This window comes from Pleurodeles waltl, chromosome 9 (genome assembly GCF_031143425.1).
Source record: "Pleurodeles waltl isolate 20211129_DDA chromosome 9, aPleWal1.hap1.20221129, whole genome shotgun sequence".
Classification (NCBI taxonomy): domain Eukaryota; kingdom Metazoa; phylum Chordata; class Amphibia; order Caudata; family Salamandridae; genus Pleurodeles; species Pleurodeles waltl.
Genome location: NC_090448.1, coordinates 913,415,276 through 913,440,140, shown reverse-complemented (window position 1 = coordinate 913,440,140; position 24,865 = coordinate 913,415,276). Strand labels below are relative to the sequence as shown.

Genomic DNA, 24,865 nt, shown 5'->3' with positions numbered 1-24,865 from the left:
AGTGGTCAGTGTTTTTTGTAGCTCTGTGCTCCTGGCGATAAAAGTCACGTAAAGAGACTGACATCAGTTAGCTGGAGTGGCACCTATGTAGGCACTACGCATGTCACTTCCGGCATGGTCGACAAGGCCACTGTGAGCCGAATGATGCCACCTGCCGGTGCGCAGGGATACTGACAAAAATTTCCAGATCCAGTCTGACTCCTGGAGATCAATTCTAAGGGACGGAATCTGCGGTCTCTACCAGATAAAGAATTACCGAAGGTAAGTAACTTGTTCATTAAAACACTGTCCCTATTATTAGCATTTCTAGGACATATAATCATGCTGGAATCTCATTCTGCACAAGTGGCAGTCCCTTTTATGTCAGAAAGTTTGCATGCGCAAGAAAGCGTTGGTATAAGGCCAGTGTCAATCGAGACAATAACTGCAAGTTTGGGCTGCGTCTGAACAATCCTAAGTGTACACCCAGAGTAAATTGCATGAGGCAAAAGAAAAGTAGCTGATCAGATCTTTGAAATACCTTATGTCCTAAGTTTACACCAAAAGGAGTAAATTGCATGAGGTATAGGAGGCGTTGCTGTTTAGGTCCTCAGTCTTTGGATTCCCACTTAGTTGAAGAGGCAGATTTTAAATTCATTTGTTTTGTATGTAGTATGATGTGTGTGTGTGTAGGTGACAGTTAACATTTGGAAAATGGCAATATGGAGGTTAGGGAATAGTGAACAGTAAAGACATGGCACCAGGTTATTGAGATCCCTGCTAATAAAATTATTTTATGCAAAAATTTATTATAATGTTGTCACTCTGACCTCAAATTACTAAGGAGCTTTTGAGGTTCAGCCATGACTCCTGAAATGTTCTTTTAAAGTGCAACTTGTACATTAGATTACGTTATCTTTAAGGTAATTTTGCAGGTTGCAGTCACTCCTATTGAAGGTTTGTGTAACTGTTTTTTATTAAGTAAGGCCATATGTGCACATACATTTATATAAGGCTTAGTGCATGTGTGTAACAAGTTTGTGATTTGTGTGAACTTTATTTTGATTGTATTTCTCAATCACTGAATTTCTCTTTTATAGGTTTATGGGTGCTGAAATCAAATTATCTCATGAACAAAGACAAAAGTCGAGCTCTCGGTGCTTCAGTACAGATCTAGCTATTGGACAAATGGAACTATTGGAATGCTTGTTTCCCACTGAATCACATTCCATTCCTGCTCAGTACACAGAGGTAAAAGGAGATGAAGGCCTGTCAACATGCAGTTGATGTATTTGGTTATCAAAGTCCTTTTGAAAGGGCTGGTTTACTAAAATGGTGGCAACAGATCAAAATTGTTTACAATCTAATGGCAGGTTTTGCTATGTTTATTCTATGACAGATTAATATTTTTGTTGAAGGGAATCTCTTAAATTTTCATTAGGCAACCTTTACTTAAATAAAGTTTAGACATCTCAAACTGGTTTTATGTTTGTAAAGACCAAGGTTAGTCTGTCCATGAGTGAGATTTAAACCTTATACTTTTTAAAACTGTTAGCTGTTAAGGTATACTTTGTAAAGACATTTATAGACCCCTTGTTAAGATTAACAATGTATGCACATACTTGGAAGATGCATTTATAACTAGGCTATCTTGTTTTCAGTGTTTATTTTTGTGGATTTCAGTGGCACAAGTGCTTATCAGTATTTATTCAGCCTCTTAACTCCCAAAATAGACAGAAAGGTATTTTCCGCTGTTGACAAAACATGTTGCTTTTATGCAGTGATTGTTGTAAAGCACGTATTTAATTTAAAGTTGATGTAATGCAGGCTATGTAGTCTCTTCCCATTGCCAGTGTGTCCAGTGGACATAGGTTACAGTGTTCTAAGCATAGGAAGTATTTGTATTTCACACTCACTCACAAACATATCTCATTACTCTCTCTCATAGCTTGTTACCTCTTGCGCTCATCTGTATACATAAACAAATCCATCGTTACAGTTTGGAGTCATTTACCTACTCCTTGCTGAATATAATGCCAATGTATGGGTGGTCTACTCTGTCAACAGCATAGTACCTTTTGAAACCTTTAAAAGTTTAAATCACACCAGATGAATGTTTAGCTCTGCATTCTAAAGCACCTGAAACCTAACGCTTTAAGAATGCTTTCCACTGTTTTTCTTCACTCTTTGCCTCACTGTATAAAGGGGTTGCTGCTGTTGTGTAGACATCCATAGCTTCCAAATGCCCCAATGGCAAATGTCTAACTTTAAGTCAGTCCTAATCTTTTCACAGACATTACATTGTATTCTGGCAATTGATATGTTGCTGTTAACATTGAAACTGTGGGCTCAGAAACCCATCAGTAAAATGTAGTTGGGTAAAAAGCCTGAAATAGCTGAAGCTATCAGACATAATAATGATGCACCTTGCAGCTACAAATTGTATTGGTATGTGGAAAGTCTTCTTCAACCACTATCTTGCGTGTATGGTGACAGCACTCTTTTCATATGTACTTGTCAAGTCACCTTCCATCCCAAATTTTTAATGCCTGTGGTGCTTGGTGGTTCACCTGCTGTCAATACTGATTTGTTGGAAAAAGGGGCTGATGTATCAAAGGGTTTTTACACATTCAGTGTCTGTGGGTAAAGATTATAGTACATATTGACAAAGATTCGTATGAGCCAGCCGTCTCACTATTCAGTGAAATAATTAAACACTGCTAAACAATCAAATATGATTTTAATATTTCTAGATTCTCTACAGGGTATAGAAATAATTCGATCAGACCTAAACAGTGCTTCTAAAACCCACACCTTTAATCCGAGCACACATAATTGGAGTTGACAAATGGAAGTAGAAACAATATTTTAGTGCCATCCCTAAACAAGAAAGCACTAGCAGAATAATCTTCAATTTTTCTGAATGCTACCTTGCATAACAATGTTATGTTGTTCTGGCCCCTTAAGGAAGAAATAAAACGGCTCATCCTCTCTCAATATCCCTTCTTTGAGTTGCATATTAGTTTGTGATAGTGGCAGTATTTATCAGTGTTTATATGTTTACACAGATGAAGGCTCCTCAACTTTTTAATGGGGAATCTATCATTTATTAGAGTTTAAAATCTAAAACAGGATAGCCTAGTTAGAAATATTTTTGAACTTTGACTATACAAATGTTATATGTTGCACAGAGTCTGGTTTACCAACTGCTTTATTTTTTACGCAAATGTGTATTACAGTAGTACTGTTTACTACAAAATGCAGTTCACAGACGTTTTGCTTGAAATAGCCACATCTATCTCTCCTATCTGTTCTGTGGGGAGATATCAACACATGTAAGTTTACTATTCACCAGTAATTGTTGGAAGGATAAGGGGAGAGCCTAGAAAATAGGGAATAACAACTACAAAACAAAAGGGGTTTAGCGAGAGACTTGCTAATATAGACATCCATCCACAAAAGAATAAGACCATTGCTGTTCAAAACTACACGTCTAAAGTTAAGTGCAGCCCAAAAAGCCACAAAACTGTCACAAATTTACTCCATCGCAACCTTTAAGTGCTTCTAGTACCACACATTTCTACTCAAAGGTACTGCTACACTCTATCAAGAACATAATAAGGACGTAAAATAACACCCCATAGTATATAATGTTAAAATAATTAAATTATTTAGACTTTTCAGATAAATAAATAAATGTATATATGCTGTTTGTGTAAGTTATATTGCTATTTCATTGAAATCTTATAATTAAAAAAAAAAACTAATTTTTAATCAAGATGTTAGATAATTTGAAATGTATTAAAAACATAACTTTTACTTATGTTTACTAATTATGAATTAAATATTAACATGCCATCGAGGGTGAGATTGTTTTTAATTTTGTTTAACAAATAACATGTACCAATTGAATTAATATATTTTAATTATTGAAGTACTTAATGAACATTTAATTTGATGAGCTGGTGTGCATTAGCATTTTATATATTAGTTCTAGGTAAAAAATAACTAATTTCATTTGATTCAAAATCTACCTTTACCTTACAATATTTGCAATATAATTTTGATGAATACCAAGGTTTAGTATTTTAAGCCAACAGTCTGTGTACCAGGCTGTTCTGATTTAGGCACACAAGCATTATCAATTAATATTGACTTATTTTTTTTTAGATACATGCACACTAAATTGCTACTTGTGCTAGTAGGTGGTGTTAGAGTTTCTATGGTAGTACCCATTCACAATGCAATCTACTTTTTACTGTATCATGCAAGGTAAAGCAGTTGTGCTTGAATCACTTATGCCAAGTAGTTTTGTAGGCAGCAAAATGCCTCATGAGCTAATGTCTGCCATTTCACCACAATTCAAAACACCTTATCTTCCTCACTATTATATGCAAAAATAGAAGAAGTACTTCTACAAGTGTGATCTCCATCTTGTTAAGGGCCCGGATTTATAACCTGCTACAAATATCAGATTTTATGTCTGACAAACTATTCATTGGATTGCAGGCCTTCCCTATGTGATTACGTAGCTGAATCTTAGTAGTTGATACTGAATTTTGTGAGAGTGAATAAAACAGTTTTTACGCAATCTAGTCTGAGACTAATAAGCTAGCAGCTGGTCTTATTAAAGGAAGCTCATCCTTCTGTCCACTTCTAACAAAATATCCTGTATAATAGGTCTGACAAGTTGGATAATGTTTCCCCCATTACTCCTCTTGGCAGTCTTTTTAAATCTCCTGCTACATAGGTGAGTTTCTTATTATATAAAGTGACTAATGGCACAGTATTGACATAGGTTTCTTCCTGTTCTTGCAGTTGCGTATCTAACCTAATGATCTATGATACTATTACAACATGTCTCCAGTGGCACAGAGCTGACAATAGTGTAGGAAAGTGCCATCTTTCTGGCATAGTTACCCCCACTTTTTGTCTGATGTCAGTGTGCTTGGACTGTAGTTCACTTGGATCCGGCTAACCAGGACCCCAGTGACAGTGCTTTGTCCCCTAATTTTTGTTGTTTGTTACTTTCACACCCACAATTGACATTCTGGTGCACCATGGGTCCCCTATGGGCTGCAGATTGTATTGTGCCACCCATAGGAGCCCATGCAAACTGTGACTGCAGGCCTGCCACTGCAGCCTGCGTGAAAGGGTGCATGCACCATTTCACTGCCAAACCTAACCACTGCACTTAGACATTATAAGTCACCCCTCTGGTTGGCCCTTCAGACCAAGGGCAGGGTGGTTGTCTCTAAGTATGAGGGTACCCCCTGCATGAGCAGGGTACCCCTACAGACCCCAGGCCAATTCCTGGGCTCTGTAAGTACGGGAAAGCCATCTTAAGGTATATAGTGGACACTAGTCAACAGACATGGTCCAGCTACATAATGGCTTCTACAAACCTAGGCATGTTTGGTATCAAAGATGTTGGAATTATGCAACTACACCTATTTCAGTTTTAATTGCATGATACCATGTACTCGTGGGTTCCATAGGGGATCCGCCAGTTCTGCCTGTGCAGCCTTACGGGGTCCAGCTGCCAACCCGCGCTGCTGCTGACCCCAGACACTGTTCTGCCCGCCTGCTGGTGAGGCAAGCTCAGGTCAGAGGAGCAGAACAAAGGATGTCCTGCAAGTGAGAGGTGTGACCACCTCTCTCTGTGTATTAGGTGTCTAAGGGCTGGGGTGGAGGGGCCTCTGAATGCCACCAGACTGCTTTGAAGGGCACATTTGCTGCCCTCCTTGCACAATCTGGTTTGCACCAGTTCAGGAACCCCTGGTTCCCGCTCTGGTGTGTAACTACATAAAGGACAGGGGAGTGACCACCTTCCTGCCCAGCTCCTCTCCTATGGAGGTTCCCAGAGCTCAGCCAGGTGGCCACTTGATTCTGCCATCTTGAAAATAAGATGAGCAGATGCCCCTGGGAGCATCTGGTTGGTTAGTCCACGTAGGAGACAACCCTGACCCCCCCTTGATAGGTGGGTCACTACAGAGAGTGACCAACCCCCTTTTAGATGTATTTAAGAGCTCCCTTGCTGGTGGTTTCTCAAAATTGTCAAGCAAGACTCTACAAGGAACTCTCTGCAAGACATCTTCTGCCCCTGGCCTCTGGAACCGCTGCTAGTGTTCGCCTGGAACTGAACAAGTCTACTTCTGGTGGGAACACTTCCACTGCAACATTATTTTTCCGGATCCTGCAAGAATTCTGCAACATCCAAGGCTGTTCATCCTCCAGGGTCACAAGGATTCTGCACCAGGAAGCACAAAGGAATCTACTTTCGAGTGAAGGAGTTACTCCCCTGCATCTGCAGGCACCCCAAGATGATGTTGACTGGTTGGTGGGTTCTGCTGTCTCTGGACAGCGGAAGATCCTGCTTCTCAACTGGTGAGTATGCAGCCTCCTCTGGGTCCTGCTTCTCTTCTTTCCAAGTTGGGAGACTGTAGGCCCTTGCTCCTGCCACACGACTGGCAACCCTGTGCACCGTGACTGTTGCACTTGCCCTCTGGGAAGTCTTCAGGTTCCAAGAAGCTCTGGCCCCCAGCACTCTGCTAACCAAAGATCATCTCCTGTCCTGCAACTCTTGTGGCGTGGGACTTTCATTTTGCTGGGCTGGTAAGGCCTCCTTGTGACTCCCTGTGTCCGGAGTCTGTGGGTCACTTGTGGGGGCTTCATCGACTTCTGTTGGCCTTACTGGGTGCTGAAGGCCAGCTCTGACTCCCCATCCTGGGTAGAGTCTCCTGGACCTTGCTGGTCCCCAAAACTTTGCAATCTCATCTTCTGCTCCTGTTGCATTTGCCAATGCTTGTTGATGACCTGGCTGGTCACCAGCCTTCCTGCAATCCGGCGGCCTTCGAGGGACAGCTTGTAGGTGACTCCTGGGATGTTCAGCAACTCCTGTGCCCTGCAGCTCGATTTCTTCTACTACCAACTTGCAGGAACCAAATCTTCAGGAGGGTGGGTATTGCCACCTGCAACACTTGGACACCTTATTGGGTGCTGGACTCTGTCCCCTTCCCTTTCGGGTCCTCCACGTCCAGAATCCGTCCCTGGGTTCCACCGAATTGGTCTACGGGTCGTGACAGCAGCTGAACAATCTGAGGCATCCATGGTCTTAAGAGAGAGTCCCTTCTCCCCTCCGCAACCGAGTACCTGGTGTAGGTACTCCTGTCTTCCGGGTATCTTGGGGTAGGGGCACTCTCTATCCATCCTCTTGACTGCTGGTTTCCTTGGGGTCCGCTTAGAAGGGTGCTGAATTCCACAAAATCCAACCACTCCTCTGTGTGTTAGCTTATGGGACAACAGGGTGGGTAACTGACTTACTCCTGGTTGCTGGGGTCACCTACTGTACTTACCACTGATATTCCTAACTGGCCCCGGCCCCCAGCAAACCACCACACTTACCTTGGCTGGAGTTCCACTTTCATATTCCACAATTTTAGTATATGATGTGGCCCTCCCCAAGGGCCCTGTAAATGTCTATGTTATTTCTGATGGTTATTTTATGTGTATGAATGTATGTAATATCTCCAAAGGGCGATATACCAATGTCAGTTAAGTAGTAGTGCTATAATAAAGTAACCTTTATGCAATACTTGTATGGTTCTTTCTTGTGACTAAGTTATTATCTGACTATTATGGTATTGGAAGTGCTTTACATTCCTCCTGCATCAGATTTAGCTCCTCTCCTCATCCACCCATAGAGAGCTTCTGCTATCTGGACACCTATTCACTGTCACTAAGGGTTGCCTGGACTCAGTATAGAGTGCCACACCACAGGTGCACACCATAAACTGAGCCAGCATCCTACAAATAGTCATTGTGTAACTATGGTTCGTCAGTATTGTATCTTTTATAGATTCACATGCTTGAGTCTTCCCCGTCGTCATGGTGGGAGTCCCACGGTAACAGTAATAAACGCAGTGCTAATGTATTAGTATTGAAGTCCATTGAAAAACAATATAAATTGGTAGCCAATTCACATTGATTAAATACACCCAAACTTCAGCCAATCAGAGCAGAGGGCTTGAAGCACTCTTCCCTGCAGAACCACCATACCACAGAGTTCTTACTGCCGATGGCTCCGTCAACGGTAGTTAAAGGCATAATTCATAATCCGCAACCTCACCTATGCCTAAAAATTTGCCTAAGATTTCACCATTGCTCCTAGCTTGTCAACAGGAGTTTCAGGAATCAGAAGATGAGGGTATGTTTGGACCTGCTTACAGCCCTTTACAGTTAAGGGTAAAATGTCAAGACGCGGAGGAGGAAGAAGCTGAAGGTGACCAATCAACATATATGAATGGAGACTATTCTTTCTCTGGTAGGGGGCATTCTTCCTAACAGTTGGATGAGTTCCAGGGGCACTATACTTATGAGGAACAGGAAGAAGATAAACATCATGTTCAGGAGCCGTCTGTCAACATTCCTATAACACTGGGTATGGACTTGAGCAGGATGGTTAATGATTATTATAAAAGATTTCTGCTCAGCTCAGCTGCCTCCACTGAGACTGGCAGCGCTCCCTGCAACTCTGCAAAGCACACCCAGGCCTCAAAAGGAAACAAATACCGCCACCAATAATAATCCCAGACACTTTTCATGACAGCTATGATCAGCAATAGAAAGAGGGAGAAATGTTGTTGAATCCCACCGACAATGATGAGTGGGATGATTATGTTGCACCAATGCCAGACTCTCCTACCCTTCCTACGGCTGGTATACCGCCTGTTGATATTGACATTTTCCATGACTTACTTGAAAGGGCGTAAAAGCCATTCAACCTTCCTATGCCTGTTAAACAAACGGAATGTATCCTCTATGATTTTATATCAGGAACCCAACAAACTACTAGATCCATTCCTATTGTAGACTTTATCTGGCAGGAAGGCTTACAATTTATGAAATGTGACCTACAATCCCAGCTCGACTCAAAAGGGAGCCTCCACAGACGAAATATAGGAACATTATAGTTTTCCTAAGAAAAACTCTCAACCACTAGAGTTACCCCTTGGTGGAATGCTTCACAATTGTTTCCATTTTGTTCCATTGTGGAACAAGGCATGCTGCGACCAAGGAATTACATGGGAGCATTTTGTTTGACTATATAACCTAATTCACTGAGGTGGAAGGAAATAGGAATGGGTGGTGGGTCTTGAAGTGGTTAAAAATACATGCCGACCAGGGACATCTGTATTTAAATACCTGCCTTAGTGGCTGTGTGATTAAAAATGGTATAAGTGGAAGTGGGGTATATTATGTACCTGCAACACTCCCGCTCTTTCACCTACTAGTCTCCTTACAGGGGTCCAAATCATGATACCGGAACTAGTGATTTTCACTACTTTGATGACACCACAAGAGTCAGGTGCCGTATAAGGAGTGGCACCAGGGAATCATCCTTGGTCCTGATGAATGGCTTAGTGGTAGGCTTTAAAACATGTAGACCATGAAGGCAGGTACATAATATACCTCACTTCCACTTACCCCATTTTCAATCATACCGCCACAAGGGCAGTCATTTAGGAGGGCAAGCCCAGCCTGTATTTTTTCCTCTTACTCCTACTTCATCTTTTCTTTTAATATTAATGAAGACAACAACATCTGTGGCGGCTGTCATTCCAAAACTAGACAAGAAAAACGAGGCTCCAGAAAGTTCTCCTATTTGTCTTATTGGTCATCCTCAACTGGATTCAGCAATCATGCAAGCGGTTCAGAGGAGGGCAAAAAATCCTACATTGTCATGCACAGCTCCTCCTGACATCTCGTCGCCGCTGCCATGTCTTCCTGAAGATGAGAAAAAAGATGGCGAGAGAGATCCTGATGGAAGGTGAAAAGGCTTCATCAGAAATAATTCATGTGGCCATAGACATCTCTTCTACAGCCTTCAGGCAAATGGCAGAAGCCCTTGTATTGAGGTGCCAAAGGTGGGTAAAATCCACGACTTTCCGTCCACTGGACGTGCTGTTCAATCGAGAGTTCCTGTTTGGGAAGCATGTTGACAATCCCTTGCAGTCAATAAAGCCGGCTACGGATACAGCTAAGTCACTGGCAAACTTTCAGGAGAGAAGGTTCCAGCCCTTTCGAGGCCGAGGTAGAGGCCAGTACACCTCCCGACTTCGATTTCAACAGCGGGATCAGCCCTATTCACAACAAGGATTCCGTTCACCATATCCAGCACAGTCCTACAGGTCAACAAGAGCAGCTGCATATTCTGGACAGCCAAGGCGTCGAGGCTCTTAAGCAGGAGGAAAACCTCAGGATAACAATAGTAAACAATGAAGGACTGCACGCCTATGTCACTACAGTCCCTGATCAGCTCAGCCAAAACTTAACCAAATTCTTCAATCAATGGAAGCTCATATGTTTCCGTTAGATTGGTGTTGGGCATATTCAGCACGGTCACACTCAGAAATTTGTTAAAAAACCTCACAGTTTTCCTCCTCAGAAGAAAACCTATCATCATCTTGTAGTTCTGAAAAGAGACATATGACTACTTTCTCTAAACAATCAGTAGAGGGGCAAAAGAGACTTATAACCACTTCTCTCAAAACACGCAATAGAGTAGGTGCTGCACAGCCAGCACAATCAGGGTTTTTAATTCTTTCTGATCAAAAAGAAGTCAGGAAAGTGGCGGCTGGTAATGGATCTCAGGTTAGTGAACAAGTTAATCAAAAAGCAACCTTTCAGAATACTTTCTCTGCAGGAGAGTTTGCAGCTGATGGAAACAGGGGACTTTTTCTCTTTCCTGGATCTAATGGATGCATACTTTTACGTACCAAAACACCCAAAGGACAGAAGATTTCTCATGTTCAAGGTGGCAGGGTGCCATTATCGGTTCAAGGTGCTCCACTTCGGCTTAAGATCAGAGCCCAGGGTTTTCACCAAGTGTAAATCACCAGTGGCAATTTTCCTAAAGAGGTCCGGTCATCAGGTATTCCCCTACCTGTACGATTGGTTGATCAAGGATCCATCTTTCCAGTCGGCAAAGAAGTCACAGAGGCCTGTCTATGTCTGTTCCAATTCCTAGGCCTCAGGCTGAACAGAGAAAAATCAGTCCTTGTCCCCTCCAGTTTGCTGACATTTCTAGCAGTAGTCCTGGCTACCTAGCTTTCCAAAGCCTTTCCCACAGAAGAGATAACTACCTGATTACTTTCGCTAATGCTCTCAATCTCAGCAAAAAAAGTTTCTTGTTGGACATACAAATCCTTGCTGGGGATGATGTCATCCTGCATCCTTCTTCTCATGGGCAGGGATGGTTTCTTACACATTCCCCCTGTTTCCGCTCATTCCAAAGGTCCTACAGAAAATGAAAAAGTAGCCTTGTCAACTAATTCAAATAGCCCCGGCGCGAGACAGACAGTTTTGGTACCCCTATCACAGTACTTACACATACAGTTTACGCCAGAGAAGAGTCTTCTCTCAATAAACAACGGCGAAGTGTACATTCATAAATTCACATTCTCAACTTGTCAGCTTGGCTCCTCAATATGCTGAATTCTGAAGTTTAGTGAGATACAGGCTTTCATTATAAAGGAACCTTACTTACAATTTTTGGATGAAAGAGTTATTTTACATACAAATTCTTCATCCATCCCTAAGGTGCGTACCACATTTTATCTCAATTAACATATCATTTTGCCCTATTTTTCTCTAATCCATCTTTGTCAGCAGAAAGAGCCTTACATTTGCTGAACATAAAACGTTGCTTGAAGTTCTACTTGCAAAGAACAAGAACTTTCTGAAAATCAAATGAATTGCTTATTTCTTTCTTTGCTCTAAGGAAGGGACAAGCCTTGGCATGTGCTAGCATTGTTCGATGGGTATGCTCAACTATAGTCTTCTGTCATGAGAAGGCTGGACGTCCGTTAGTTTCGAAGATGACGGGTCACTCAATTAAAAAAGTTGCATCGTCTCATCCCTGTTCTCAGGAGTGTCTCTACCTGACATGTGCAGGGTGGCTACATTGGCGAACACCCATACATGCACAAAGCATTACTGTCTGGATGTCTGGAATAAGGCAGATGTAGAGGTTGGCCAGGTTACCCTCCTAAGATTATTTTCATAAGGTATGCAGCTTTTATGGATCAAATCTGTTTATTAGTTTTCAATTTTCAGTTTCAAACATTGCATATGCAATACAACACTATATTGCAAGAAGACTCAGTAACAGCTTACTTAATGCGAAACAATAGAAAATAAAATTAGTAATTAATGCAAGTACGTTTCCCCACTGCCAGCTAGCCATTCCATGATCATACCCTCCCAGGCTCTGATACCCGGTGGATCTAATACTATAAACATATCTCCTTACAGGTACAGTCCCTTACAATCAGTTCAAGTTCAAAACCCTCGAATAAGCTGAGCATGTCAGCTCTCCGAACTCCTCGGACAGAATACACAAAAATGGTTGCCAAAGATCCCTAAAGTCCTCAGCTCGCTGCTGAGAGTCAGGCTGAGCTTTTCCATAGCAAGGATAAACCAAAGTCTGTGCAGCCACGAGACTGTTGTCGGGATTCGCTCTGTCCCCCAGTGAGATAACAACTGAACTGCTGCGTTCAAGGCTGGAGCCATCTGTCGACCCCTCAATGATGTCAGGGGGAAGGTTAGAGAATTGGGAAGGCCCAGCAAAACATATGCAGGAAATCTAGGGATCTGAGTATCAAAAGCCCTGTCCACTGTGTCTAGTATGTCCTTCCAATACCTGTGTAGTTTGGGACAGTGCCATAGCAAATGCACGAGTGTACCTCCGCCCCCACAGCCCCTCCAGCAGAGACTAGATTTATTATGATCCCAGGTGTGAATCCTACTTGGGGTATAGTACCAGGAGGAGGCCACTTTATAGGCTGTCTCAGTACCTGCTGAGTGGTAAGCTGTGTGATGCGCCCTATAGAAGACACTCTCCCACTTGTCTTCCGATAACTCTCTCTCGAGTTCCCTCTCCCATCTCAGCTGCCCCTTAGTCTTGGTCGGGCGAACCGCCCCCCGTAGGAGGACATAAAGCTCGGAAACCACGCGCTTGTCATCCTTTTTCATTAGAGTCCATTTTTCAAACGGTGTTAACGGCCCATCTATTAATAACCTGTTGGCCGGGAGCAGGGCCCAGTGTCTTATTTGATAGTACATCATCCTGTCCGCTTCGGTTAGGCCATATAACTCCCTCATCCGGTCAAAAGGGATGACCGCCTGCTCATCAAATAAAAACCCCACCCTCTTGCAGCTCCCCTCATACCACCGACGCAATGCTCAGACTGTAAGCCCGGGCTAAAGTTGGGGTTCGCGCCCAGAGGAGTCATTGGAGATGGGAAGGTCGTCAAGCCCACCGCGGCGGCCACCCGATCCCACACTCTCATCGAAACCCCCGTGACCGAGATATATACAATCCCTGTGCCCTGTGACGGCACCTAAGCCAAGGTTCCTTCCATATATGAGAGCCCGCCACTGCTTGGTCCATAAAACACCAATGCTTCTCGGAGGACGGACAGCTCCATTCCAAGAAGAAACGCAGCCGAGCGGCTTGGAAGTATCGAAGAAGACAGGGGACCGCCAGTCCCCCCCTCTCTTGGGGCGATACAGGATCTGCCGCGATAACCGCGCCGTCCTCCCTTCCGTATAAATCTTAGCACTGCCGCTTGGAGGGTCGCTATCGTCCGTGGCGGAGGCTCTAACGGGAGCGCCTGAAACAGATACAGTATGCGTGGTAGAATGGTCATCTTCACTGCCGCGACCCTACCCAACCAAGACAATTTAAGTTTCCCCCACATCTCTAAGTCTCGATGGACCTCCCGAGTAAGTTTCGCATAATTCACCGTCACTGTGCGGGCGACTGTGGATCCCAACTTGATCCCCAAATATGGGAGCCCCGTGGAGGACCATGTGAAGCGGAATCGGGCCTTCAGGTCCCGTTCCTGTTCCGCACTAATAAACTTGCCCATAGCCTGCGATTTAAACATATTCATTCGGAACCCCGAGACCCGCCCAAGTTCCTCCAGGACACCCATTAGCACCGGTAGCGAAGTCGTAGGTTCCGCCAGAGTAAGGATGACATCGTCCGCGTAAAGTGATATGAGATGTTCGTCTCCCCCAAACTTCACGCCCCAAATCTGAGGGTTACCCTGAAGCCTCTGCGCCATAGGCTCCATATAGAGCCCAAAAAGAAGGGGCAAAAGCGGACACCCCTGTCTGGTGCCTCGTTGGGCGGCAAACAGCAACGAAAGTGTCCCATTATCCCGTACCGCCGCCCGAGGTGCTTGATAAATGCAGCAAATCCATGCCATAAAGCCCGATCCCAGTCCAAAGCGCTCAAGCACCTGGAACAGGTATGGCCAGTAAACCCTGTCGAGTGCCTTTTCAGCGTCGAGGGAGAGAAAGAGCGCCGCCCTATGAGAGCGTTCGGTTTTATCCAAGAGGTGAAGCAATCGCTTCGTATTATCGCTACACTGCCTATGCGGTATAAATCCCGCTTGGTCAGGATCCACGAGCCCCGGCATATAGTAGTTAAGACGATGTGCCAAGATGCCAGTAAATAATTTAGCGTCAATATTCAGAAGGGAGATCGGCCTATACGAGGCACATTCCTCAGGATCTTTCCCCGGCTTCGGGATAACCACGATGGTCGCGTCTAACATACTAGGTGTAAGAGCGCCGGTCTGACGAAAGGAGTTAAAGAGTCGCACCAAAACGGGAACGAGTTCTCCACAAAAAGATTTATAAAAAAGGGCTGAGAATCCATCAGGACCAGGTGACTTCCCGGTTTGCAGCCGAGCGATCGCTGAAATAACCTCTTCCGCCCTTATAGGTAAATCTAGTGCGGTTGCCTCTTTCAAAGACAAGGGAGTGATTGCTATATCCTCTAAGAAGGATTCTGGGGTTAAGGTACCGGGCTCTTCAGCCCTATATAGATTCCGATAGAATTCCGCGAAAGCCTGCGCTATTTGGTCACTCGTGTGTGCTTGTGTTCCAGAGGGGGAGCGCACCATTTTTATCATTGATGCTGCCCGCTGCGCTCTTAACCTATGTGCCAGCGACTTACCACACTTATTGCTTCCTACATAGTACTTATGTTTAAGGCGGGCTACCGCGTACTCAGCCCTGTCCCAATCCAATCTACTCAGCTGTTTTCGCACCTTCTCAAGCTCTCGCCATATTCTAGGAGCACCAGTGCGTTTATGTGAGCGCTCTAACACCCTGACTCGCTGTTCTAGGTCCCCCCTAGGTCTACTCCTTGCCTTATTATCCCTAGAAGAAAGGGACATCACTTCACCTCTCACCACAACCTTCAGTGCTTCCCACAGTGTTGCAACGCTTACTATCCCATCGTCATTAAGACTAAGGTAGTCTGTTATTGCCCCTCGAATCGCCTCTACCGTCTCAGCGTTCTGAAGCATTGAATCCCTAAATTGCCATCCCGATGTACCAACCCTCTCCACGTCCATGTGGATCTCAACTGTAATTGTGGCATGATCTAAGAGGGCCCGCAGCTCAATCTCTGCGTCTCTAACCCTAGAGAGAAGCTCCTGTGATGCCAGAAAGAGGTCCAACCTAGCGTATGTTTTGGTTGCTGAAGAGTAAAAGGAGTAGTCCCTCAGCGAGGGGTGCACACTTGTCCAGACATCCACTAGACCACACTCGCTGAGCCATTGCCTCCCTGCATCCGACAGAGAGGGTCTGCCCGTGCCGCTGGCCTGAGTGATCCAAGACCCCGTCCATTTCCAAATTAAAATCGCCCCCCAGCAAAACAGCACCATCAGGGGATTGGAGCAGCGGAATCAAAGACTGTCTCAGGAAAAGTTCTTGTTGGGAATTAGGTGCATAAAGGGAAGCGGTCGTGAAGGAAAAACCTCCCAGTTTAAGTCTCATAGCCAAAAGCCTCCCTGGGATCTCATGAAGTTTTGATATCACTTCCCCCGGAAATGAACGTGATAGAAGTATCGCCACCCCTGCATGCTTTGATGGTAACGAGGACCAGAACTGCCTGGGGAACCACTTAGAACGCATACAGTAGGTATCTTTGAAAACAAGGTGCGTTTCCTGCAAGAGACATACATGACTCTCCGATCTCTCTAGAGCCGACAAGATGGCTAGCCTCTTAGTAGGGTTATTGAGCCCCCTCAATTTAAACTTAAACATTTAATGATCATAGCCTATACTGAGGGGAGCCAACAGAGAAGGCTGGGGCACAGCAGAGGACTACCCCCTACATTAACATCTAGACCACCTAGAGCAATCAGGCCTAAGAGCATTTCCCTAAAAAGCCATCATCACAGGGAAACACAACAACAAACAAATGATAAGCACAACAGGTGCATAGAACACAGAAGTCCTCGATTGTCGACAATCGCGAGGTGCAGTTTCCACGGGGCAGTATATCCAACCAGATCGAGTGGTCAGGTCCACAGACCCCGCCGCCCTAACCCTCTTCAACAGTCAGTATATTGTTAGCGATGCGGCCAGTAGCAATCCCGGCCGCCCCCCGGGAGACCGAACTAGGTCGAGGTTCCGGCGGCAACATTGTCCAAAGCGACCTCTCTCTCCAACCTCAACTCCGAGGCCGTCAGGCGCTGCAGCTTCCTTTTCTTCTCTTTTCTCCACCAACAAGGAGAGCCGCGCGCCGGCAGAGCTGCTCCCCCGCTCGACTCACGGCCAATGTCCTCCAGACCCAGGACGCGGCAGCCTCCAAGATGGTTTTCACCTGCCGGACCTGCTCCTCCCAGCGGAAAACCAGTCGAAACGGGTGGCCCCAGGAATATGACACCTTGTGTGTCCTCAAATGATCCGTGATCGGTCTAAACTCTCTCCTCCTCTGCAAGGTCCGCACCGACAGATCATGAAATAGCTGAAGTTCATGCCCACAAAAGTGTACACTCTGGAGATTGCAGGCCCGCTGTAGAATCTTTTCTTTAAGGACAAAATTGTGGAGACAGGCTAAAATGTCAGGGGGGTGATCTCCAGGACCTCCAGCGCGCCCAACTCGATGTACCCGGTCCAGGGCCACCTCCTGTGTCTCGTCCGCGCCAAGCAAGGAGCAAAACAGGTCCACCACGTAGCCCACAATGTCCTCCTTTTGAACCCCAACGGGGCCCCTCTAATGTGAATATTTTGTCACCTTGAGCGGTTTTCCAGGTCTTCAACCGCCAACTGGAGGAGGTCCTGCTGCTCTTGGAGACGGATCACCTCCTGCTGTAGGCCCGCAACCTCCTTGCCACGCGGGATCTCATTATCCTCTAGCTGCGAAACACGCTCACCCAAGGAGGAGACCTCTCCCCGCAACTCCTTCAGCTCCTGTGAGATGTCCCTACGCAGCTCTTGGATGTCTCCCCGAAGGGACTCAAACAAGGTGGTCAGAAAGCCCTTCGTGACAGGAGAAGTCTCCGCTGGATCCGTCTCCCCCGACTCTCCAGGGCCCTCGTCTCAGGTGAATCCTCCGCCACCATGCCAGATGTCAGGCGCATCCCTTCCAGCATGTCCCTCACCGAGCGCTCGCGCTTAGACTTTGACGCCGCCATGGTACGCCGGCCTGGTCACTCCACGCCGGTTCTCTGCCTCAGGGAATCCAGGGTCTCTGTCCGGGGCCGATCGGTATGGTACCCCCAGGCCGGGACCGCGCCCAGGTCCAGCCTTCACCGGCCTCCTCCGCGACAGTCAACTCTTGGCACCCCTTCCTCAGAGCCGCGGGGCCACGATCGTCAGAAAATCAAATAATGGGGTGAGGCCAGACTCCCAGGCCCCTACCTTCTGCTGGGGGCCCGCAGCTCCAACGGCCCACTCCGAGGCCCCAATGTGAGGAGGTCTTGCCTGTCCCCCTCAATCTGCCACACACGAGGGAGCACCTTCTCCCCCAGGCACCCGGTCAGCAGGTGCCGGGTCCACGCAGGCCAATCCACCTGATATGGGGCCCAGGGTAATCCCCAGGCCCTCCGATCCTCGGCGCTCGGCCTGGAGGAGCTGCCGGGCAGAGGCCCGTCCCGCAGCCCAAGCCGCCTCCTGCGCCGCACCGCAGCCCCGCCCCTGCTATGGGGCCGAGGCCAGCTCCCCTTGCGGTAGCAGCACACCCTGGTCCCGGCCGCCGCCGAGCGAGGCAAACCCTCGGGGCACCTCACAGTATGGGGGGAGCTCCCCCCCTGCGGGCCACGAGGCACTGTACTGGATCGAGGCGGCGGAGCACTAGCGGGCATGTCCTAGCGCTCCGCCATCTTGGACACGCCCCCCGGTATGCAGCTTTTAAGCTAAAATCTTATGTATTTTTCCTGCTGTAATTGTTTACCAGTTTAAAAGCTATTGTTATCATTTGTTCATGCTATGCGGTTTCACGGCCATAGTTGACTGATAGTATTTGAATATGTGTTACATGGTGGGATGGTTCGTCTAGCCACCACCATTATTCATAGGACACTGCTAACTAGTCTGATTCAAGCCTGTGAATCTATAAAAAAAAGTATTGATATCTTTTATAGATTCACATGCAGCCCTCTCTCATGCTCGTTCAGGCTCACCACTTGCATACTTCTGTGACTTTATTTGCACTTGTGCTCGAAATCTGAGGTATTGTGGCTCTGCAGGGAAGAGTACTTCAAGGTCTCTGCTCTGACTGGCTGGAGTTTCGGTATATTAAATCAGTGTGAATTGGCTAACAATTTCTATTGTTTTTATAATGGACTTTAATACTAACACTTTAGTATAAAAGATATCAATACTGGAGAATCACATTGTACATGTAAGTAACTTGTTTTTTAGTGCACCCACCTGCCCGAAGAAAAGATGGCCACTTTTAGTTTGAAATTTGCGACAGTTGGTGATCGTCCTGATGTTGCATTTATTTCTTGACATTGGCCCAGGCGTAGTTGCTTCAGGGCACGCTGTGGACCAAATTTGCAAACTTGCTTGTTTTAACTAGTTGGAATTCAGTAAGAAGGAACTCTTGTGTGTTCTCCAGCACAAGTGATGAATTCCAGCCTGTATGTCTACATGTATGAGTTACCAACACTAAAGTTATCACTGCCTTGCCATTTGGTTTCTTCAGATATAATACTAGCCAAGATCGAAAGCTCCAGCCCACTCTATCATAGTTTTCACAGTAATTCAGCAGCTCATTTAATAAAGTGGTTATTTCTGCCTATGTAAATGTTTCATATGGAAAGTTTAAATTTCAGGGGAGCACGTTTCATCTTTTGGTTTTAGGCGTATCTACTTACAGTATGGTCTTCCTTGAGGTTATTTTCTGATGTGATACTGGAGGGACTCACTTTAGCCTGTGACTTGTTGAGGCTTTAAGTAAAGTAAAATACTTTGTTACCAGTGTTGAATTCTTTAGGCATACTATTGAAAATCATAGTAGATTTTGTGGCCTTGGACTGAGGCCTTCAAAGCATGTTTCACAAATACATATCCAACCTCTTGGTGTAGCCTAAGTTCAGAGGTGTTACCAAAGATTGGAGCACACATACACCTAATTGACCTTTTAGTAAAGAAGAGGTATTGACAAAGTGATGGCTTTTTCCATTATAATCTGATAGAGGCAAATGTCATTGTCCTAGATGTAAGCTGTGGATATGGCTGAGTGAATGGTAAGGTCATTTGTGAAGCCCTTGGTTGCTGTAAAGTGGGAAGATAAATGTACTGTTGCTTTTAATTATTTACCAACTTTGGATAAAGCAGTGGCCGACTATGCTCTAGTGTCACACTGACTAGGACTTCCCAGACGCTAAGATACTTGTTGTCCCATGGGGGCTGGGAGAAGGTCTCCACATGAAAACATGTGTGGGGAGTTAAAATCTGCACTCCTTCCACTGACCAGTGGTATTCAGTCAGTTCCCACAACAGCCAGTGCTACTGCCTGTGCCATTTTTGCAGATTAATATGCTTTCCCTTAGAGGGAAATTACAGTGATGCTGATGATGCGAGAATCAGGATTCTGGAGACTAGTTATTCTGTTTTAAACCATCCGGAAAAAAACTTTGGGAACACACCTAGAGCTTGATCATCTTAAAGAGTACAGAGTCCACATATTTAGGCTAATTAAATATCCTTTTGGTTTCCTCAAGTTGAACATTGGCATTTGCTCTCCCAGTAGTTTGGGGAACAAGGACAGAGAGGAGAGGTCCCTAAAAGTGACTGCTTTGAATTTTGTCTGTTACACTATTGCACTACTCATTGAAGAGGAAAACTGTCTGCATAGGGCTTTACGTCTTAATCACAACTACAGGCCACAGCTCTGTATTTACCTGAGACTGGTCCTCCGACCTAAGGCCCTTTTGGACTCGGTCTCATTGTCGCTGTTCTCCGTGCCTTGGTGCGTTCTTTTTTTTCTTTCTCTCTCACACACTCCTTTTCCCCTTCTCTCGCTCTCTGCCTTTGCTGCTTTCGCTCAATCTTTGTCTTTCCTTTGTCTCTTTGGCTCACTCTTTGCCTTTGCTTTGTCTCTTACTTTGTTCCCTTTACTTGGCCTTTTTTTTTAATCACACACTATGGCCCTCATTTTAAACATGGTGGGATAGCCCGCCGCCCACATGTTGAAGGTCGACGGAAGACCAATAGTGCCGACGGCAGGCATCCCGCCATAATCTGACACATGGAGCCTCACCAACATTGATGGCGGTGAAGGCTGCCATGCTGGCTGTTGGTGGCGGGGGTGTATGCTGCTCTACCCTCATCGCCACGTCACTCCTGACACCACCATGCCTATAATGATGCAGTCATAGGCATGGAGGTATATGGAGGCACGGCGATGCCAGCAGAGCAGCATCCTAGGAACCCATTCCCACCCGGAGCAGTGCCACGGAACAGGTAAGTGCTGCCCAAGAGGGAAGGGGGATGTGGGTGTGTGTGTTGAGTGAATGAGTGCGTGCATGGGGGGTGTGTGTGTGTGTTTGTGAAGAGGGGATGTGTGTCTGCGTGTATGAATGTGTGCGTGTGTTTTGGAATATGGGTGCATGTGGATGTGGGGGGTTGGGGTTTGGGGGGACCCTTATGGAGGTGAGGGAGCGGGGCATGGTGAGGGGGCTTGGGGAAGGCCTGCAGGGAGATTGGAGGGAGGAGGAATGGGGGGTTGGTTTTCAGGGTTCGGGGTGGGGGGTGGCTGCGGTTCTAGGGGCTTGGGGGGGTGGGGGGACAGTTGTGTCAAGGGGGGGTTGGCGTGTCACATACAGGTGACAGGAATGACTGTAGGTAAGTTTGGTATCAAACGTCTCAGCACAATAAACCCACACTTATGCCAGTGTCGGATTTATTGAAAAATGCACACAGAGGGCATCTTAGAGATGCCCCCTGTATGTTAGCCCAACTGCTAGTGCAAGGCTGACCGGTCTGTGCCAGCCTGCCACTTCCAGAGAGTTTCTGACCACATGGAGTGAGTGCCTTTTTGCTCTCTGTGGTCAGAAACAAAGCATGTCCTGGGTGGAGGTTATTCACACCTCCCCCTGCAGGAAGTGTAACACCTGGCATTGAGCCTCAAAGGCTCAAGCCTGGTGTTACAGTGCCCCAGGGCACTCCAGCTAGTGGAGATTCCTGTCCCCTCGAAGAGCCCCTACTTTTGGCGGCAAGTCCAGAGGGATAAGAAGAAAAACAAGGAGGAGTCACCCTCTCAGCCAGGACCACCCCTATGGTGTCCAGAGCTGAAGTGACCCCCTCCTTGAGAAATCCTCCATCTGGCTTTGGAGGATTAGAACCAATAGGGATAGGGATGTGCCCCCCTCCCCAGAGGGAGCGGGCATAAGGAGGGTGTAGCCACCCAGAGGGCAGTAGCCAATGGCTACTGTCCCTGAGGGTGTAGCCACCCTCAGGGACAGTAGCCATTGGCTACTGCCCTCTGCCCCTTACTCACCCCTAAATTTAGTATTTAGGGGCAACCCCTAAATTTAGTATTTAGGGGCGACACTGAACCCAGCTCTTCAGATTCCTGATGACCTCAAGAAAGAAGAAGGACTGCTGAGCTGAAAACCCTGAAGAGAAGAGAAGGAGACACCAACTGACTCGGCCACAGCTCTACCGGCCCGTCTCCTGCTTTGAAACGAAGCAACGCATTCTGCAGGACCAGCGACCCCTGAAAGCCTCCAGCACCCCCTGAAAAGCCTCCATTACCGTGGAAAGCGGACCTGTCCAAAATGAAGCCCAGGAAACCAACCTTAAAGGGACTCTAACCTCACTCCAGAAGCGTGAGTCCAACTACTCTGCACCCGATGCCCCCAGCCAGTGTCCAGAGAAACCAACTATCCAGAGAGGACCCCCCAGGTGACTCCCACGATGTGTCCACCCTGGGCTGACCACATGGGGTGAATGCCTTTGTGCTCTCTGTGGTCAGAAACAAAGCCTGTCCTGGGTGGAGGTGATTCACACCTCCCCTTGCAGGAAGTGCAGCAACGATCAGCAGGCAGCCCTCACCCTTGCTCAGTTGGTGGCTTGCCCAAGAGGCTCCCCTGTGCCGTGCCTGCAACGCCTAAGTGACCCCCGGGTCCCTCAATAGTGTTCTATTGAGAACCCGATGCCATGTTTGCACACTGCACCCGGCTGCCCCCGTGCTGCTGAGGGTGTGGTTTTTGTGCCTACTTGGGGCCCCTCCGGTACTCCTCCAAATCCCCATGGTCTGCCCTCTGACAACGCTGGTACTTACCTGCAAGCAGACCGGAACCAGAGTACCCCAGTCTCCATAGGGGCCCACATTATTTTGGCTCCTGTTTGACCTCTGCACCTGGCTGGCCCTGTGTTGCTGGTGCTGGGTGTTTGGGGTTATCTCGAACCCCCAATGGTGGGCTACTTATGCCCCGGAGATTGAACCTGTGAGTTTATTACTTACCTCAAAAACTGGACTTTACTTACCTCCCCCAGGAACTGTTGAAAATTGCAGTGTCCACTTTTAAAATAGTTGTTAGAAATGGGGTCTTTGGTTGACAGTCAGGTTACCCCCTGTTCAAGCAAGTACCCTCACTCTAGTCAGGGTAAAAGAGAATCACCCTCAGCTAACCCCTGCTTACCCCCTTGGTAGCTTGGCAGAGCAGTAGGCTTAACTTCAGAGCGCAAGGTGTAAAGTATTTGTACCAACACACACAGTAACTTAATGAAAACACTACAAAATGACACAACACCGGTTTAGAAAAATAGGAAATATTTATCTAAACAACACAAGACCAAAACGACAAAACCCCGACATACACAAGTCAAGTTATGAATTTTTAAATATTAAACTCAAAAATAGCGCTTAGAAACAAAAATGCTTCGATGAGATGTAAACACGGCGTCGTGACGGAGTCGTTCCCAACAAGCCGACACCAGCGGCGCCGGACACAGAGTCGTGTAGACCCCCCCCACGTGTACAGTACCTTTGGTGAAGAGTGAAAACAAGCCGATGTGCGAAGTCGGGGATCGCGGCATCTGTGCGAAACGTTGAATCCACGCACTTCGAGCGGTGTCGGTCACGATGTGGTGCGGTGACTTCCATGGAGTCGCGGACTTCAGCGGGGCTGCTGCGGCGTCGGGCCTGCGAAGAGCGTCGCGTTCCAGCGAAGGTCACGGCGTCGGGTGCAGGCGGCGTTACCGGATTCAGCAGCGGCGTCGGTCCGGAGTCATCCGAAGTCGATTTCCTTGGATTTCCACCAGCTTTCCTTTCAAGGGCCCAGGGACTGGATAGGGCACCACTTGTCAGAGCAGGAGTCTCTCCAGAGACTCCAGGTGCTGGCAGAGAGAAGTCTTTGCTGTCCCTGAGACTTCAAACAACAGGAGGCAAGCTCTAACTCAAGCCCTTGGAGATTTCTTCACAAGATGGAAGGCACACAAAGTCCAGTCTTTGCCATCTTACTCTGGCAGAAGCAGCACTTCAGGAAAGCTCCACAAAGCACAGTCACAGGCAGGGCAGCACTTCTTCCTCAGCTATCAGCTCTTCTCCAGGCAGAGGTTCCTCTTGGTTCCAGAAGTGTTTCTAAAGTCTGTAGATTTGGGTGCCCCTCTTATACCCATTTTAGTCTTTGAAGTCACCTTTCTTCAAAGGGGACTCACACCTACTTGTGAAATCCTGCCTTGCCCAGGCAAGGCCTCAGACACACAGCAGGGGGTTGGAGCCGGCATTGTCAGAGGCAGGCACAGTCCTTTCAGATGAGAGTGACCACTCCACCCCTCCCTCCTAGCAGAGATGGCTAATCAGGAAATGCAGGTTACACCCCAGCCCCCTTTGTGTCACTGTCTAGTGCGAGGTGGAAAAACAACCCAACTGTCAAACTGACACAGACAGGGAATCCACAAACAAGGCAGAGTCACAGAATGGTTTAAGCAAGAAAATGCTCACTTTCTAAAAGTGGCATTTTCAAACGCACAATCTCAAAATCAACTTTACTAAAAGATGTATTTTTAAATTGTGAGTTCAGGGACCCCAAACTCCACATGTCCATCTACTCTCTAGGGGAATCTACACTTTAATCATATTTAAAGGTAGCCCCCATATTATCCTATGAGAGAGAAAGGCCTTGCAACAGTGAAAAAACGAAGTTGGCAGTATTTCACTGTCAGGACATATAAACCACATTACTATATGTCCTACCTTATCCATACACTGCACCCTGCCCTTGGGGCTACCTAGGGCCTACCTTAGGGGTGCCTTACATGTAAGAAAAGGGAAGGTTTAGGCCTGGCAAGTGGGTACACTTGCCAAGTCGAATTTACAGTGTAAAAATACACTTACAGACACTGCAGTGGCAGGTCTGAGACATGATTACAGGGTTACATGTGTGGGTGGCACAACCAGTGCTGCAGGCCCACTAGTAACATTTGATTTACAGGCCCTGGGCACCTCTAGTGCACTTTACTAGGGACTTAACAGTAAAACAAATATGCCAATCATGGAGAACCAATTACGTACACATTTTAAACAGGAGCACTTGCACTTTAGCACTGGTTAGCAGTGGTA

At 46.7% G+C, this 24,865-nt stretch overlaps 1 protein-coding gene across 2 annotated transcripts in view; it reads left to right on the top strand.

Moving 5' to 3' along the window:
- ATG2B (autophagy related 2B) overlaps positions 1–24,865 on the top strand; it is an 860,766-nt gene that overhangs the window by 149,261 nt on the left and 686,640 nt on the right. For both annotated transcript variants that reach the window (XM_069208269.1, XM_069208268.1), the window contains exon 12: positions 1,080–1,230. In XM_069208269.1, coding sequence (XP_069064370.1) covers positions 1,080–1,230 — 151 coding nt within the window. The remainder of the gene's footprint in view (positions 1–1,079; positions 1,231–24,865) is intronic.